Genomic DNA, 13,709 nt, shown 5'->3' on the forward strand with positions numbered 1-13,709 from the left:
CACCCTGACTAGGATCAAGACCATGGTCTTCCAGGAGCAGAAGGTTAAACTGTCTACCTCCCCGCACCAGTTTTTCCCCTGATATTCCAGCCCCACCATGTTTTTGTTTTGTTTCTTAAATAAGAGTATCCACTTTAGTCATTTTTTTTTTTAATCCGAAGGGTTAGTGGTAGAATTTTGGGAGGAAAGGTTTAACTCTCCCCTCACAGAATGCCATAGTCCCAATCTCAATTGGGCCTGTGGTGTTTACACAGGAGTAAAAGCGCAGCAGTGAACCTTTGGACTTTCAGAATTGCACAATTCTGGAGAAAACCAAAACTGTCGGATGTACAAAGTTGCCTCAAACACACCACCCTTGATTTTGTTGCTAAACAGGAGCGTGTGTGTTGAGGAGGGGAGGGGAGGGGAGGGGAGGGGGGAATGAAGGAAAGAGTAGTAGCAGTGGGGAGAGCTGTGATCAGCTTCCATGGCTAGGGAGAAATGTGGCTGTCTGGCCACCCTGAAACCATAAAAACACGCCCTCAGCAACACCACCTTACACAAAACACAGACACCCCCCCACACACACAAAACACAGCATGCTCTTGAAATCACACAACCACACCAATATTTGTTTGTTTTTTGTTTGCAGAACACCAGAAAATGGGATTTGCAGAATGACAAAATATGGGGGAAAATATGAGATGGACTGCAGGAGGCTAACAATGTTGGTGGGATTTGGGGGGCAGCCCACACAAGACAAGCCAATACAACCTTAAACCCCCCATCTGGCAGAGCCCTTAACCTCTACAACTGGTGCAAAGACTGCCAGTGATTCTCCTATGCCCACAGGGCTTTCCATGGATGTACGGGGGCCTCTGGACCAGATGGGTTGCCCCACTGGTGCAGCTCCTCTCTGCTGGAGGGGCTATTGCATCCCATTCTAACCTCCCTCAGCCAGCCTTCAGAGGGGGTTAAGACTGAACATGAAAACATAAGAGTCCTGCTGGATCAGACCAAGGGTCCATCTAGTCCAGTCTTCTGTTCACACAGCAGCCAACCAGCTGCCCACAGGAAACCCACAAGCAGGACATGAGTGCGAGAGCACCCTCCCACGCATGTTCCCCAGCAACTGGTGTACATAGGCATATTGCCTCTGATACTGGTGGTAACATATAGCCATCTGGACTAGCAACCATTGATAGCCTTGTCCAGGAATTTGAGACAGCTCTCTAAATGAACTTCAACTGACATAAGCTACCATAGTTAAGCCCAAAATCTAGAAGTGAGTTAATGGTAGAATCCATCATGTGCAAAGATCTGATGAAGTAGCTTTTGTTTTATTGCAACTCTGGTATTAAGGATATATAAAGCAGTTTTATTCACAGATCCTCACTCAAAGACACATTATTAAAAGGAAGAATATGCAACTGTTGTTTTGTAATAAATAATTTGTGTTTGGGCTATAAATGCATGTGTTAACCTAATCTGTACTGACAATGGAATCAACTATAACTGCCCCCTGAAGGATTTTTTGAACTTCAGATTTTTTGATGTGCAGGCCATGTAGCACATCAAACTGGCATGTCAATTTCCTCTAATGTACATGGGGAAGTTATATGAGGAATACTACTTCTGACTGCCTTTGACTTCTTTAGTAGATCAGATCAGGTTTTCCCAACCTGGTGCTCTCCAGATGTTGTGGACATCAGCCCCCGCCAGCATGGCCAATGGTCAGGAATGCTGGAAGTTGGAGTCTAAAACATCTGGAGGGTGTCAGGTTGGGTCAGATACTTGAAGTGACATCCTAACCCCAGAACTGCTGGATGGAGTGGGTTAGGATGGAGCAGAGGTGTACCTCCACCTATGGATGGATGAATCTGTCAGTTTCACTTTGTCCCACATTTGAATTTGTTTGTTCAAGTTCTTACTGTCCTGTTTATGAGAAAATTTGTGGATATTGGTAGGTTCTTATAAAAAAAAAATGAACCAAACAATTCTCACCCATCCCTATCTCCACCACATTTACACCCACAGAAAATTCTGGTGTAAATCTATTGCTGATGCTGTATGGCCAGAAGGCCCCAAAATGGAATGTTCTGGGTTATCCTGTGATCAGCTGGATCCAAGGCCCTTAGGTTCCCTCACGAGGCCCTAAGATTAAGCCCCTTGCCTAAGTCAACCTCAGGTTCGCGCAGGTATTTTCCCTCTTGTTGGTTTCAATGGGAGGAAAAATAAATCACTGGCAAGAGGGGAAAAAAGTAAGACCTCCACCTGCCTTGGCCAGCATGAGTTGGCAGGGTTTGGAAGTGGTGGACAACTCGTCACCACTTCATTCCCGCTCTCCTTACAAATGCTCTGCCCATTGCCAAACTATGCATGTTTACTGTGGACTCACTGAGGTTACTTCCGTCAGATTTACTTCCAAGTGTGCATAGACTGCAGAATTCAGTTTGGTTGGGAGTAAACTCAATTTGCTTGGGAGTAAACTTAATTCATTAAATTCAGTGTAACTTTTTCCAAGGCCAGTCCTATTCATATTTATTTGGAAGTGGGTTACATTTAAAAGTTGTCTTTCAGCATAGGATCAAACAAGATACAAACTATCTAATCATCAGGGCTATAACAATGAAATCTTTGTATCATGAACATGGTTCTTCACATTTACATATGTGCATAGTAAATGTCATTGGCCTGTAGGTGTTGGCTGTTAAGAATGACATTTACTGAAGGAGCTCAACTGTGAATTTACTGGTAAACTAGTAAATGTCTGTGGTCTGTTCAAATCTGAAGACTTACTGGTAGATGTCAACAAATGTCAGCCATAAACAATGGAACCCAATCTCCCTAAAAATAAGCCCTGTTCAACTCAAGGATGGCTAATAATACACAAATATGTACACACACACACACACCTGACAATGGAGGATCAAACTCCATGCATCTGATGAGGTGGGCTCTAGTTCACAAAAGTTTATGCAATTCTAGCATGTGTTAGATTTCAAGGTGCCACTAGGCATTTGTTTGGTTTTACTGCAACAGCCTATTCTGAGGTTACCATTTCTCTCCCCTCCATAACAGCTGCATATCAGAAATTCAACAGGCACAGGTCTTCCTGCCATAGAAAGTGGGGATTTCATGCAGCAGCGAGCAATTATGCACCTGTTGAATTTCTGCCTGTCAGACAAGCAGGAAAGAGATGGCATCCACTCATAAATCTTACATACATGAGAGTTAAATGCGATATAAATTGTGTAATCAATCACAAATGGAAATGAATAAAAATATATGCAGTGAAATGACTGAGGATGCTGAACAGATTCCTGGTGAGATTTGGTAAGACATAGTAAAGGATTGTGTTTCTATTGCTTTCATCTGAAAGTATTTTAATTGACTGATTTTAATTATTTCTGTTCTATTCGGCACAAGTCGAATAGAACACATACCTGTTGTCAGGAAATTGGGAAAGAAGCCCCAAGCTAAGTGATGGATTTTGGGGTACATAAAGGCACAATCCTATGCATGTTTAGACAGAAAAAACATCCCATAACTCCCAGCATTCCCCAGGTTGGGAAACGCTGGGAATTGCTGGACTTTTTTCTGTCTAAACATGCATAGGACTGCGCCCTCCACTAGTATTCTGATGAAACGTGTTCACCCTCTCCCGACCGAGGAGTTCTGCTTTCCAGCGTAGCAACGCATTTGAGAAAAGACGGACAAAGTGACGGAACCTCTACGCAGCCCGCTAGTTGCAGCAGGGGGCAGGTTTCACCGACGCACGCAGTGTACCGCGAATACCGGCTCTCGTCGGTTCTCGGACTGGCCGGTTCTCTCTGTCATGGACGCGGTGGCGGCGGAGCTGGGAGCTTCAACTCCGGAGCAAGCGGCGGCTCCCATAAACACGGTGGAGGTGAGTAAAGGCCGCGGGAACAATAAAAGGAGAGGGAGACAGGAGCAGAGATAGAGGCCCTCCGTTGGCCCTTTCCTTCTGAGGAAACCCAAAGTGCCTGTATAAATGTGGCTTCTGATACGCATGCGTGTAACTTCATATTCTTACTCCTTCGGGGCTTTTATCTAGCCTTCAGGTATGGTTGCGCATGCGCAGAGTCCGTTTCTCATTTACCTGCTATCCTCTTTCTGATACTGTTTTTCTCTGTCTCAGAAAGTCAGCAGAGAGAAATCGGATGGCTTGGATGATAGGATAGAGCAGGGGAATTTGCACACGGAGTGGTCTTCAGATTAGTATTTTCCTTTTCATTCTACTATAATACAGTGGAGTCTTATATGTGTTTACTCAGAAGCAAATCCCATTGAATTCAGTACAGCCATAGTGATTAGAAAGAACAACAGAAACAACGAGTTTTTAAAGTATTTTAGGGCACAATCCTACACATGTTTCGACAGAGAAAAGGCCTTCAACTCCCAGCATTCCCCAGCCAGCCATGCTGGAAGTTGTAGGCCTTTTCTCTGTCGAAACATGCAGAGGATTATGCCCTTAACAATTAAGAGTCTTTCGGCCCATTAAAGACTAATACACTCTGGCATAAGCTTTCGTAGACTACCCTGCTGAAAATTGTGGTATCTTAAAGACTAACAATATTATTAGGATTTAGTATATTCAACGGTATATAAGTGTCATAAATAAATATTATGGAAAAGCTTATGCCATAATAAAATCATTAGTCTTTAAGATGCCGCAAGGCTCTGTTGTTTCTGCTGCAACAGACTAACACAGCCACCCCACTGGAAATTGAAAAGGAAAACATTGCTGGAGTACCACAAGCACTGCCACCTCCCTTTCTGACTCTGCTGTTCGGTCTTGGCCAACTCCTTGATAAGGTTGCCAAGTCCCAGGGTTTAATTAGAATAATCTGCTTAACAGCCCCAGGATCTCCAGGAGAAGAAACACTCGAGACAAGGGACCAAACCCAAGGACTGAGCTATTTTCTGTTTGGCTTGATGAGTGCTTCTGCTATTATCACTATTCCCATATCCATCAGTTGCCATGCTTGAGCCACCAGGTATAATCAGGCTCTACTTCTGTCCTGTCAGATGCTGTTGCTTGCCACCACCAAGTGCCAGTAATGCTCTCCCCACCCCACACTCCACACCTTCTCTCCTAGGCTTCTCCCCTGATTCTCAGGTCTGAATCTCTGGAGACTGGGCAACCCTAACCAGTGTTGCATCTTGGGGAAGCCTGAATCAGCAACTGCTGCTCCAGCCTGTATTGCTGTGTCCTGCAGGCTCAGAGCAGCTGTGTTGCACCATGGAGGAACGATATGCATGGTACATCAGTAGATCCATGCCCCCCCACACACATGTGCCCTGTGACTGTGGTCCCACTTGCATGGGAGTATGCCTAATCCAGAACAAGAGACATAAATAGTATAACTTGCAAGGCAAGAATTCTTGCTATACTAAATGTAGCATGAAAAAGCCATTTCAATAGTTCCTTCTGCCATTTCTCAATTATTCTAATTAGTACTATATGGCACAGGGGAAAACTCAGTGCCTCTCGTGGGACCACTACAGCGACCTTTCTCAACCTGGCGCCCTCCAGATGTGTTAGACCACAACTCCCATCATCCACAATGATGGGAGTTGTTGTCCAACACATCTGGAGGGCATCAGGTGAGGGAAGGCAGCACTAGAGAAAGAAACTATTATGTGTTAAATCCAGGGTAGTTTCTTATTTCCATGGCAAAACGCTTGTCAATATTGATAAAGCAATGTGTTTTCCTGACCTACTGTGTTTGAAGGTCAGTAAAATTTAAGCAGAAGCTCCCTTGTACTACAACACTCTCTTGCACTGCATGTGGTCTTACATACTTGCATTTCAACAACGTTTCAGAAGAGATTTATAATGCACCATGGAAGAGCTGTGTGAGTGGTGGGGTATTAAAAGCTTCACTCTGACCTGCGGGCATATGATGTAGCCACCTTGATAAAGCTAAGCAGGTTTGGGTCTAATCAAGGCCTGGATGGAAGACCATATGGGAGCCCCATACATGCCAGTTTGAATCCAGTGATTATAAGAAATATGGGATATAAAAGGACTAAATCTGCAATCCTTTACCCCCTTATCAGGGAGTATGCCCGACTGAACTCAGGGGACGTACTTCTGAGCAGACAGGTATAGGATTGTGCTGTAAATAAATATATCTTAACACTCATGTCTCTGAAGATGAGCCATTGGTTTTAAGAGTTCACTCAATTAACTGAAAAGTTCTAGTACTACTATTAATGTCCATGTCTACATAATGTGAATTAAAGCCTTTTTGTAGTATTACCCATTTATCTTCTTGAAAATGTATGTCCCATCTTCTGAAAGGTGTTTCATAGTGTACTTTCATTTTCAGGAAAAATGGAGACTACTTCCAGCATTTCTGAAGGTTGGTATATCTGAAGAGTTGCTACTGAGTGCACTTACTGGCTTTAGTCAATTGAAATAAATTAAAATATTAAACTGAAGTGTTCTCATGCTTCTGTTCGTGATGGCATGTACTACTGATATAGTTCGTACCTGGTGCACATTTTTAGTTGTTACTTCACCATCTAGAATCACTAAGTACCAATTTCTTTTTGTTATATTGTAACTTTCCTTGTGTAATGCTGCATCTTTCTTTCCTCTCAGCTCTAATCCATTGATTATTAATATCTCAAGTGTGTATATGAATTAGAGTTTGTCTATGTGGTTTGAAAGCCCTCAGTTACTGTATAGCTTTATATTTCATACCTTGCTAACTAAGGAATGTCTAATTTTCTCCCCTTTCTTGTGTTTCTCTCCCTATTGCAATCATCTTATCACCTTTTTTTAATTTTTGCCTCATTTGTGTAGTGCTAGGGTAAACAGATGTTAATACCTAGAGATTCTGCCTCATGATCCTTGTTATAATTAAAGCCAACAGAAATAGTGCAGTTACTGTCACATTTTGTGTTCATTCTCATCTGTGTTATAAAGCAAATATATTAGGTTAAATCCAATGTTGCATGAGTGAACTTTCCCCTGCAGCCCTCTGTGTGCTCCCCAAATCCGCTCCAGAGGTTCCTCCAGCCTCTGGACCAGGTTTGGGGGTGGGGAGGAAAATCCCCACCCCCAAACAGGGGGAGGGGGGAGAAGAAATCCATTCCACTAGCAAAAAGCCAGCATTGGATACAACCCATGAAGACCTCTATATTGTGTAATGTAAGGGCAAATTGTAGTGGAATGTACATTTTTCCCTCTGAGTTTTCACAAGTGTGTAGAATTGATCTTAATTCACAATTATATTCACGTAAGAGCCATGCTGGATCAGATGGAAGTCCATCTAGTCCAGCATACAGTTTCCCACAGCAGCTGACGAGATGCCTGTCGGAAGCCCACTAGCAGAATATGCGGGCAATAGCCTTCTGCTATTTCCCCCCAGCAACTAGTACTTGGAGGTATCGTGTGTCCGATCTTGAAGGTATCATATAGGGAGCTTCAGTCAATCCCAGTTCCATGAAAACTGTAGCTGTATGATGCATGTGAGCATGTGAGTCACCTTTATGCATTATATTTTTAGGTGTCCACTTAAAACATCTTGGGTGTGCACCTGAGAAACATAATGTGTAAAGTGGCCCAAATAAATACACCAAATACTAGGGAAGAATTGGCAACTGTTGTTTTTAAAGGCAGTTCGTGAAATCCATGCATGTCAGTCTGGTACTACTGCATTCAGAATTTGTTCTGTGAAATAGCAGTTCAGGTTTCATTGGTGTGGTTGAATTGCAGTATGTAAAACCAGTCGTGTACTGGGTAATTAAGCATATTATGGAAATGCTTGAGTTAAAACATTATTTTGAGTATTAATTAATTGAGTATTTGAGTAGCTGGTTGGCCACTGTGTGAACAGAACACTGGACTAGATGGACTCTTGGTCTGATCCAGCATGGCTCTTCTGATGTTCTTATGTATATCTGTATCGATTTGAATGTTTTGGGTACTCTTTTTTTTTAAACCGGAGATAATCTTCCTTTGTGGTCATTTTAGGTGAAAGGACTTGTAAAGCAGCACATAGATTCATTCAATTATTTCATCAATGTAGAGGTAAGCTATTTTAATATTTTTTAGTGGCAGGAAGAATAAAACATGTGATATATCGTGTAACCTGGAACACTACATAGGTTTAAATGTCTTTTATTTCCAGATAAAGAAAATTATGAAAGCCAATGAGAAAATTACAAGTGATGCTGACCCAATGTGGTACTTAAAGTAAGTCTAAATTTGATTTTGGTGGTGTGTACAGAGAAACAGGGTGCTTGGATGACTGCTGTGTGAGCTTCGGGCTTGAATATCCTGATGCAGTTTCTGTGCAGCCCTTCAGCTTACTCCATAGAAACCTGAATACTATGAAATCTTGTGTGAAGCAGCACAGTTGTACAAAATATTATGTGATATCAATGATCCAGCTGAATAGGATTCAGTTGCAATATGGTCCAATGTGTGCTTTTCCATGAGATGGTAGGTTTAGGGGATATGCATCTTTAGGTTTCAATACTGCTTCCACTTAGGCTATGTCTTATGGATACACACACACACGCACACTCTTTAATCTCTATATGGTGATCCGGGCTTTACTGTAAAGAGACCTGTTCCCATTTATCCATTCTGTGTTTCTCACCAGCACAACAAGAGACAGGGGTCCAGGAATCTTCTTATTCTTCTCATAGAATCTGTTGAATGTTCACGTAGCTGAGTGGAACATTTTATTTATTATTACATTTATATCCCACCATTTTCCTCCTTGCAAGGAACCCAAGGCAGCTCACATGGTCCTCCTCCTCTCCATTTTATCCTCACAACAACCTTGTGAGATAGGTTAGGCTGAGAGTCAGTGACTGGCCCAAAGTCACCCAGTGAGCTTCATGGCCAAATGGGGACTAGAACCCAGGTCTCCCAAGTCCCAGTCCAACACTACCCACTACACCACACTGGCTCAAATAAAGATCTCCCTTTATTTGCTGCCATTAAATGTATGGTTCTTTATCTATGTTCCTGATTGGCTTTTAGTAAATAGAAATATAATGACATTGAACTTGAATTACATATTTGGGCTACTGGCTCATATTCTATTTTTTATTTGACTATATTGGGTCTTATGTTGCAGGTATCTTAATATTTATGTGGGTAATCCAGATGTTGAAGAAAGCTTTAATGTAACAAGACCTGTTTCCCCTCATGAGGTATCTAATTCTACTCAACACTTTTGAAATTTTGTGTGAACCAGCTAACTGGGGTTTGAATCTCTTGTTATAATTAATCACTTATGAGTGAGGTGAAAGAGGGTTTATCATAATTAGTCCCATGGAGCATACCACTGTTCAAAATGCATGACAGTGTGCATGTAGGAAAACCCAGACCGCAAATACAATAGTGATACAGTGTGTATTCTATATTTTCTGTACAGGGCTATTTTATGGGTTGAGGTTCATGAGCCCAAAATATAGAGATTAAGGGTGCATCCTATGCATGTTTAGACAGAAAAAAGTCCTACATCTCCCAGCATGCCCCAATCATGCTGGGAATTGTAGGACTGTTTTCTATCTAAACATGCATAGGATTGTGCCCTAATTGAGCTATAGACTCCTGACAACTCAAATCTAATACAATCAACATGTTTGTATTTCAGATCAAGAGCAACATTTAGGGTGTAACCCTATGGCTGCTAGACGGCCATAGGATAGGTCAGTTTCCGGGAACCGACCTCAGATCCTGTGCTGCGAGGTCGGTTCCTGGAGAACCGACCTCCACCCCCTCCCACGCCGCCTTGTAAGCAGCATGGATCAGCCCTGCACTCCACACTTGTAAGAGCTGTGCAGAGCAGCGAAAATGGGGCGTTCCCGGGGGCAAGTCAGAGAGATCAGAAATGCCGGTACGACACATCCTATGTGTTGTCCAGCCATCACTTCTCACACTCTGAGGTCCCGCGGCTAGACAGCAGAAATTGGCTGTCTAGCCGCGAAAGCAGGGTGGGGGGAGCGAGGAAGACATCCGCTCCTCACCACTCCTCCCACCCTGCACTGGATAGGCAGTTGCCCCCAGGCTCAGAGGCGACCGTCAATCCAGATAGGATTGCTCCCTCCATAGACCAACCTGTTTGCAAAGTTCTCTCTGATTTAAGCTTAGTGTTGTCATCTTAGGTATTTATAGATAAAATCATGTGTGCTACATTCTTTGAAGAATTACAGTGATATTTATCTTAGTGTTTCTCCTATGTTGATGTATTCCAGAAATAAAATATTGCATCTTAATAGTACTGATTTGGATAAACTAAGATGTGTACCAAATTTGCATTATTGGGTGGGTTAACTTGGCTTTGCATTGATGTAAATATTCAGATCTCTGGAGAGAGAAGTTACCGTGTCTCATCTGAAGGAGGACTAGCATGTGCTATGCGTGTTGCTATAAGCTTCATCTTTGCTGTAGCTTTCTCAGACAAAATCCTAGAGACTATCTTTTAGTCTCTGGGAACTGTGAAGGAGCATTGAGGCCTTCTACCTGAGAAATATTTAACTATATGGCTCTTTTCTTCAAGTGTCGCTTGAGAGATATGACCTATTCTGCCCCCATTACCGTGGACATTGAATACACTCGAGGTAGCCAAAGGATTATTCGCAATGCATTACCTGTTGGCAGGTAAGATACTAATAGAAAGATAAGTACTACTTACGGGGTTAGTTAGATACTGTGTTCATTGCTGTGCTAAAATGTGTGAGGCTTATTTTACTTTTAATCCAAGGGTACAACCCACCTGACACTGCTGTGGTGTAACATTCATTTTCAATGGGATTTGTGCAAAAATAAAAACAAAACAAAATATACCAGCATGTTGTAGCTGAAAGCTCTTCCTGCCAGTAGGAGAGGCATTTTTTAAAAATGCACAAAAGCCGGGAAACCACTAAACAATAGCTGGTTGAAGAAAAGGGAATGGGCCAGGGGAAGGGGCATGGCCATCTGGGGAACCCCATTCTAAAAGAGTTGGGACCCCAGGAGGACCAGATTTGGCCCCAGGCCTAAAGTTCCCCAGCCCTAGCATAGTTGGGTCTCCCACTTTTCTCTCCCTTTGCTCTTTGGGTTTGCAAAGCTTCTGAGTCCCTGTATGTAAGATGGTTTATAACCATGTGGGTAGGGGGCACCTGTGTGTATTTGACAGACAGGGAGAGGCTAGTGTTTATGTAAACACCTAGGTAGGTAGATGTAGGAGTGCAATTTACATCTTTCATGTAAAGTTGCCTGTATCAACAGTGGCTGGGGATCACCCTGCACAGTACTATTACAGTTATGTGTTCTCCAAAAGGTAATTATTGGCGTCCACTATGCATCCTGCCATCTTCCTCCTGAAGCGATTTAGATTAGGTCATTATACAGTTGCGTGGTGGATAATAATATACTTTTTTGTCTGCTATATAAAGACTGTTCCTCGGTGCTCTCTCTATTTTGTGCCTCTGGGATATCCGTGTAACATTTATGCACACACTCTGTTTTGGTTTCTCTATATCAAGTGACTCAGGCTTCTGAAATTAGTAACACTGGAATTAGGTTAATTATATTGCTGATCTAGAATGATTGACACCCCAAGTTAAACTTATCTCTAGCAAGTAAATAAAAATGCTTTCTCGGGGGACATGGCTGGAAGAATGAGGACGGGTGACTTGCAGTGCTGAATTGAGAAGATAGTATTTTTTAAAATGCTGACATCAATTCAAAACAGGCTTTTAGGCAGAATAATTTTTTTTTAAATTAAAATAAATTTGCTCTGCACAAATAATGAGGTGCTTAAGCATTGATAGGAGGAAGTGGGGATTGAATCTATAGATTTCTTAAAGCCAAGTCTACTGTGTGAAAGAATTATAGAAGTGCCTTTGGCCACAAACAGCTCCATCCACTTCTGTTGGCAAATCAACGCATGCTCTGTGATGTAGTAGTGTTATCGTTGCAGTTACTGTTGCTGGGACTGCAGCCAGATTGCCTCTTGCTTACTTGACTGAAGAAATTCCCACCTTCTCCCTAGCAGAATATCTCCCCCCACCCTTGCTTCCCCTATGAACAACCATTTTGAGTTGCTAATCTAGGTCAGAGGGTGGTAGTCAAATATATAGTTGACTATATGATCAACTAGTCATATATTTTGACTAGTTGATGAAAGCAACAGTGAAATATGCAAAGCTGCAAGAAAAGGAAGTAAAGTTTGTTTTACAAAACATCCCAAAGTACCAGGTTTTCAGCATTTGTATCTGCATTAATTGGTTGCCTAGATTACATATTTGCTTGATAGCACTTTGAAGATACAGGTAAATACAGTTCCTTGTCTTAGAATGGTATCTTGGGACACACTGGGTGGGTTCACACCCCTAGAACAAGCCATTGTTTTCAGGGTGGTTTGTAAACCACCCCAGCCACCTACTTTTGTGGGGTTTGGACGTCATGACAACTTGCGCCTGGCAACAGTAATTATGCTATTGGTGGCTCGCAACCACCATGCGCAGAGAGGGAAAATAAGCTACTGTGGCTTATTTTCCCACTGTGATCAGGCAACCCAGTCACTCTCTCAAATCATTAGAACCCTCGGACATCCAGTTAAATGGGTTGGCAAAGTCAAGACCAACAAAAAGTACATCTTTATGCATTGCATAATGTGGTGGCCACTAGTATAACTAGCTTTACTCTAGCCCTAGTTCATGATAGCGAAATGGAGGACTTCTGTATTCAAGAGCAGAAGATGGGATCAAAGGGGAGAGGCTGTCTTCCTTATGACCCAGCTTATGGTCTTCCTGATGGCTTCTGGCTCGCCACTGTGGAAGACAGCTGAATTAGATTAGCCTTTACTCTGGTCTGCCAAATTAATTCTTATTTTGGGGTTCTCACAGGATGCCAATAATGCTGCGTAGCTCCAATTGTGTTCTTACTGGAAAAACACCAGCTGAATTCGCCAAGCTTAATGAGTGCCCTTTAGATCCAGGTAACAAACTTGTTTCTGAACAGTCTTTGCTCCTTTTGGGGTGTGTTGTGATCCCTTTTAATATAATACTCAGTGGGATCTTGCAGTACATGAACCTGTGTGGACTATAGAATGAGAGCTTTTAAGACACAAAGCATGTTAGAAAGATTTTCAAGAATGAAGCTTTTTCAATACTCCAAGCAGTTAGCAAGACTCCCATCCAGAAAAAGAGTAGCACCAACAGAAGCTGTATGCCAACGCTTGCTATCCAGTTCCCAAATAACCCTAGTGTTTGCTAGAGCTTTGTTGTCTTGTGTTGCTTAAGGGTTCAGGAGGGTCATGTTAGCACACTGGAGAATTTCTGCAGGTAGCCCCCTACATCCAGACCAAGGGAAATACAATCAGGGCCAGAAATATTGGAACAAGGATAACTGTTTTGGCAGTTGGCATCTGTACACCACCACATTGAAGATGAAAGGAGGAAACACACCCAGATGGGAGCGAAGTCAGGACTTTCAGCTGTAATTCAAGGGGTTTGACAAAAGTGGGGCACTACCCTTTCAGGAAGTACAGTCAGTGGCATACACACACATCCATTGTTGGTGGCTCATAAGTAATGGAACGAATGGCTGACAAGCAGCTGTATGGCCAGGTGTGGCCTGTTTCCTGGGTACCTCATGACCAATCAAGCAGATAAAAGGCCTGGAGGTGGTTCTGAGTGTTACATTTGCATTTGGTATCTGTTCACTGGAACTCCCAACATGAGGTCCA

The 13,709-nt window shown here is 42.6% G+C and overlaps 1 protein-coding gene across 4 annotated transcripts in view; it reads left to right on the forward strand.

Moving 5' to 3' along the window:
* Window positions 1-3,719: 3,719 nt before the first annotated feature.
* The window catches only part of POLR3B (RNA polymerase III subunit B), a 79,262-nt gene continuing 69,272 nt past the window's right edge, over window positions 3,720-13,709 (forward strand). For 3 of the 4 annotated variants that reach the window (XM_084809665.1, XM_084809662.1, XM_084809664.1), the window contains exons 1-7: window positions 3,755-3,889; window positions 6,339-6,371; window positions 7,991-8,047; window positions 8,148-8,212; window positions 9,108-9,183; window positions 10,536-10,636; window positions 12,868-12,959. In XM_084809665.1, coding sequence (XP_084665791.1) covers window positions 3,818-3,889; window positions 6,339-6,371; window positions 7,991-8,047; window positions 8,148-8,212; window positions 9,108-9,183; window positions 10,536-10,636; window positions 12,868-12,959 — 496 coding nt within the window. In that variant the 5' untranslated portion in view covers window positions 3,755-3,817. Of the gene's footprint in view, window positions 3,890-6,338; window positions 6,372-7,990; window positions 8,048-8,147; window positions 8,213-9,107; window positions 9,184-10,535; window positions 10,637-12,867; window positions 12,960-13,709 lie in introns of all 4 variants that reach the window. The other variant, XM_084809661.1, reaches the window with a different exon arrangement.

This window comes from Heloderma suspectum, chromosome 7 (assembly GCF_057233095.1).
Source record: "Heloderma suspectum isolate Gila_16-S chromosome 7, 16-S_ref, whole genome shotgun sequence".
In the NCBI taxonomy this organism is placed as follows: domain Eukaryota; kingdom Metazoa; phylum Chordata; class Lepidosauria; order Squamata; family Helodermatidae; genus Heloderma; species Heloderma suspectum.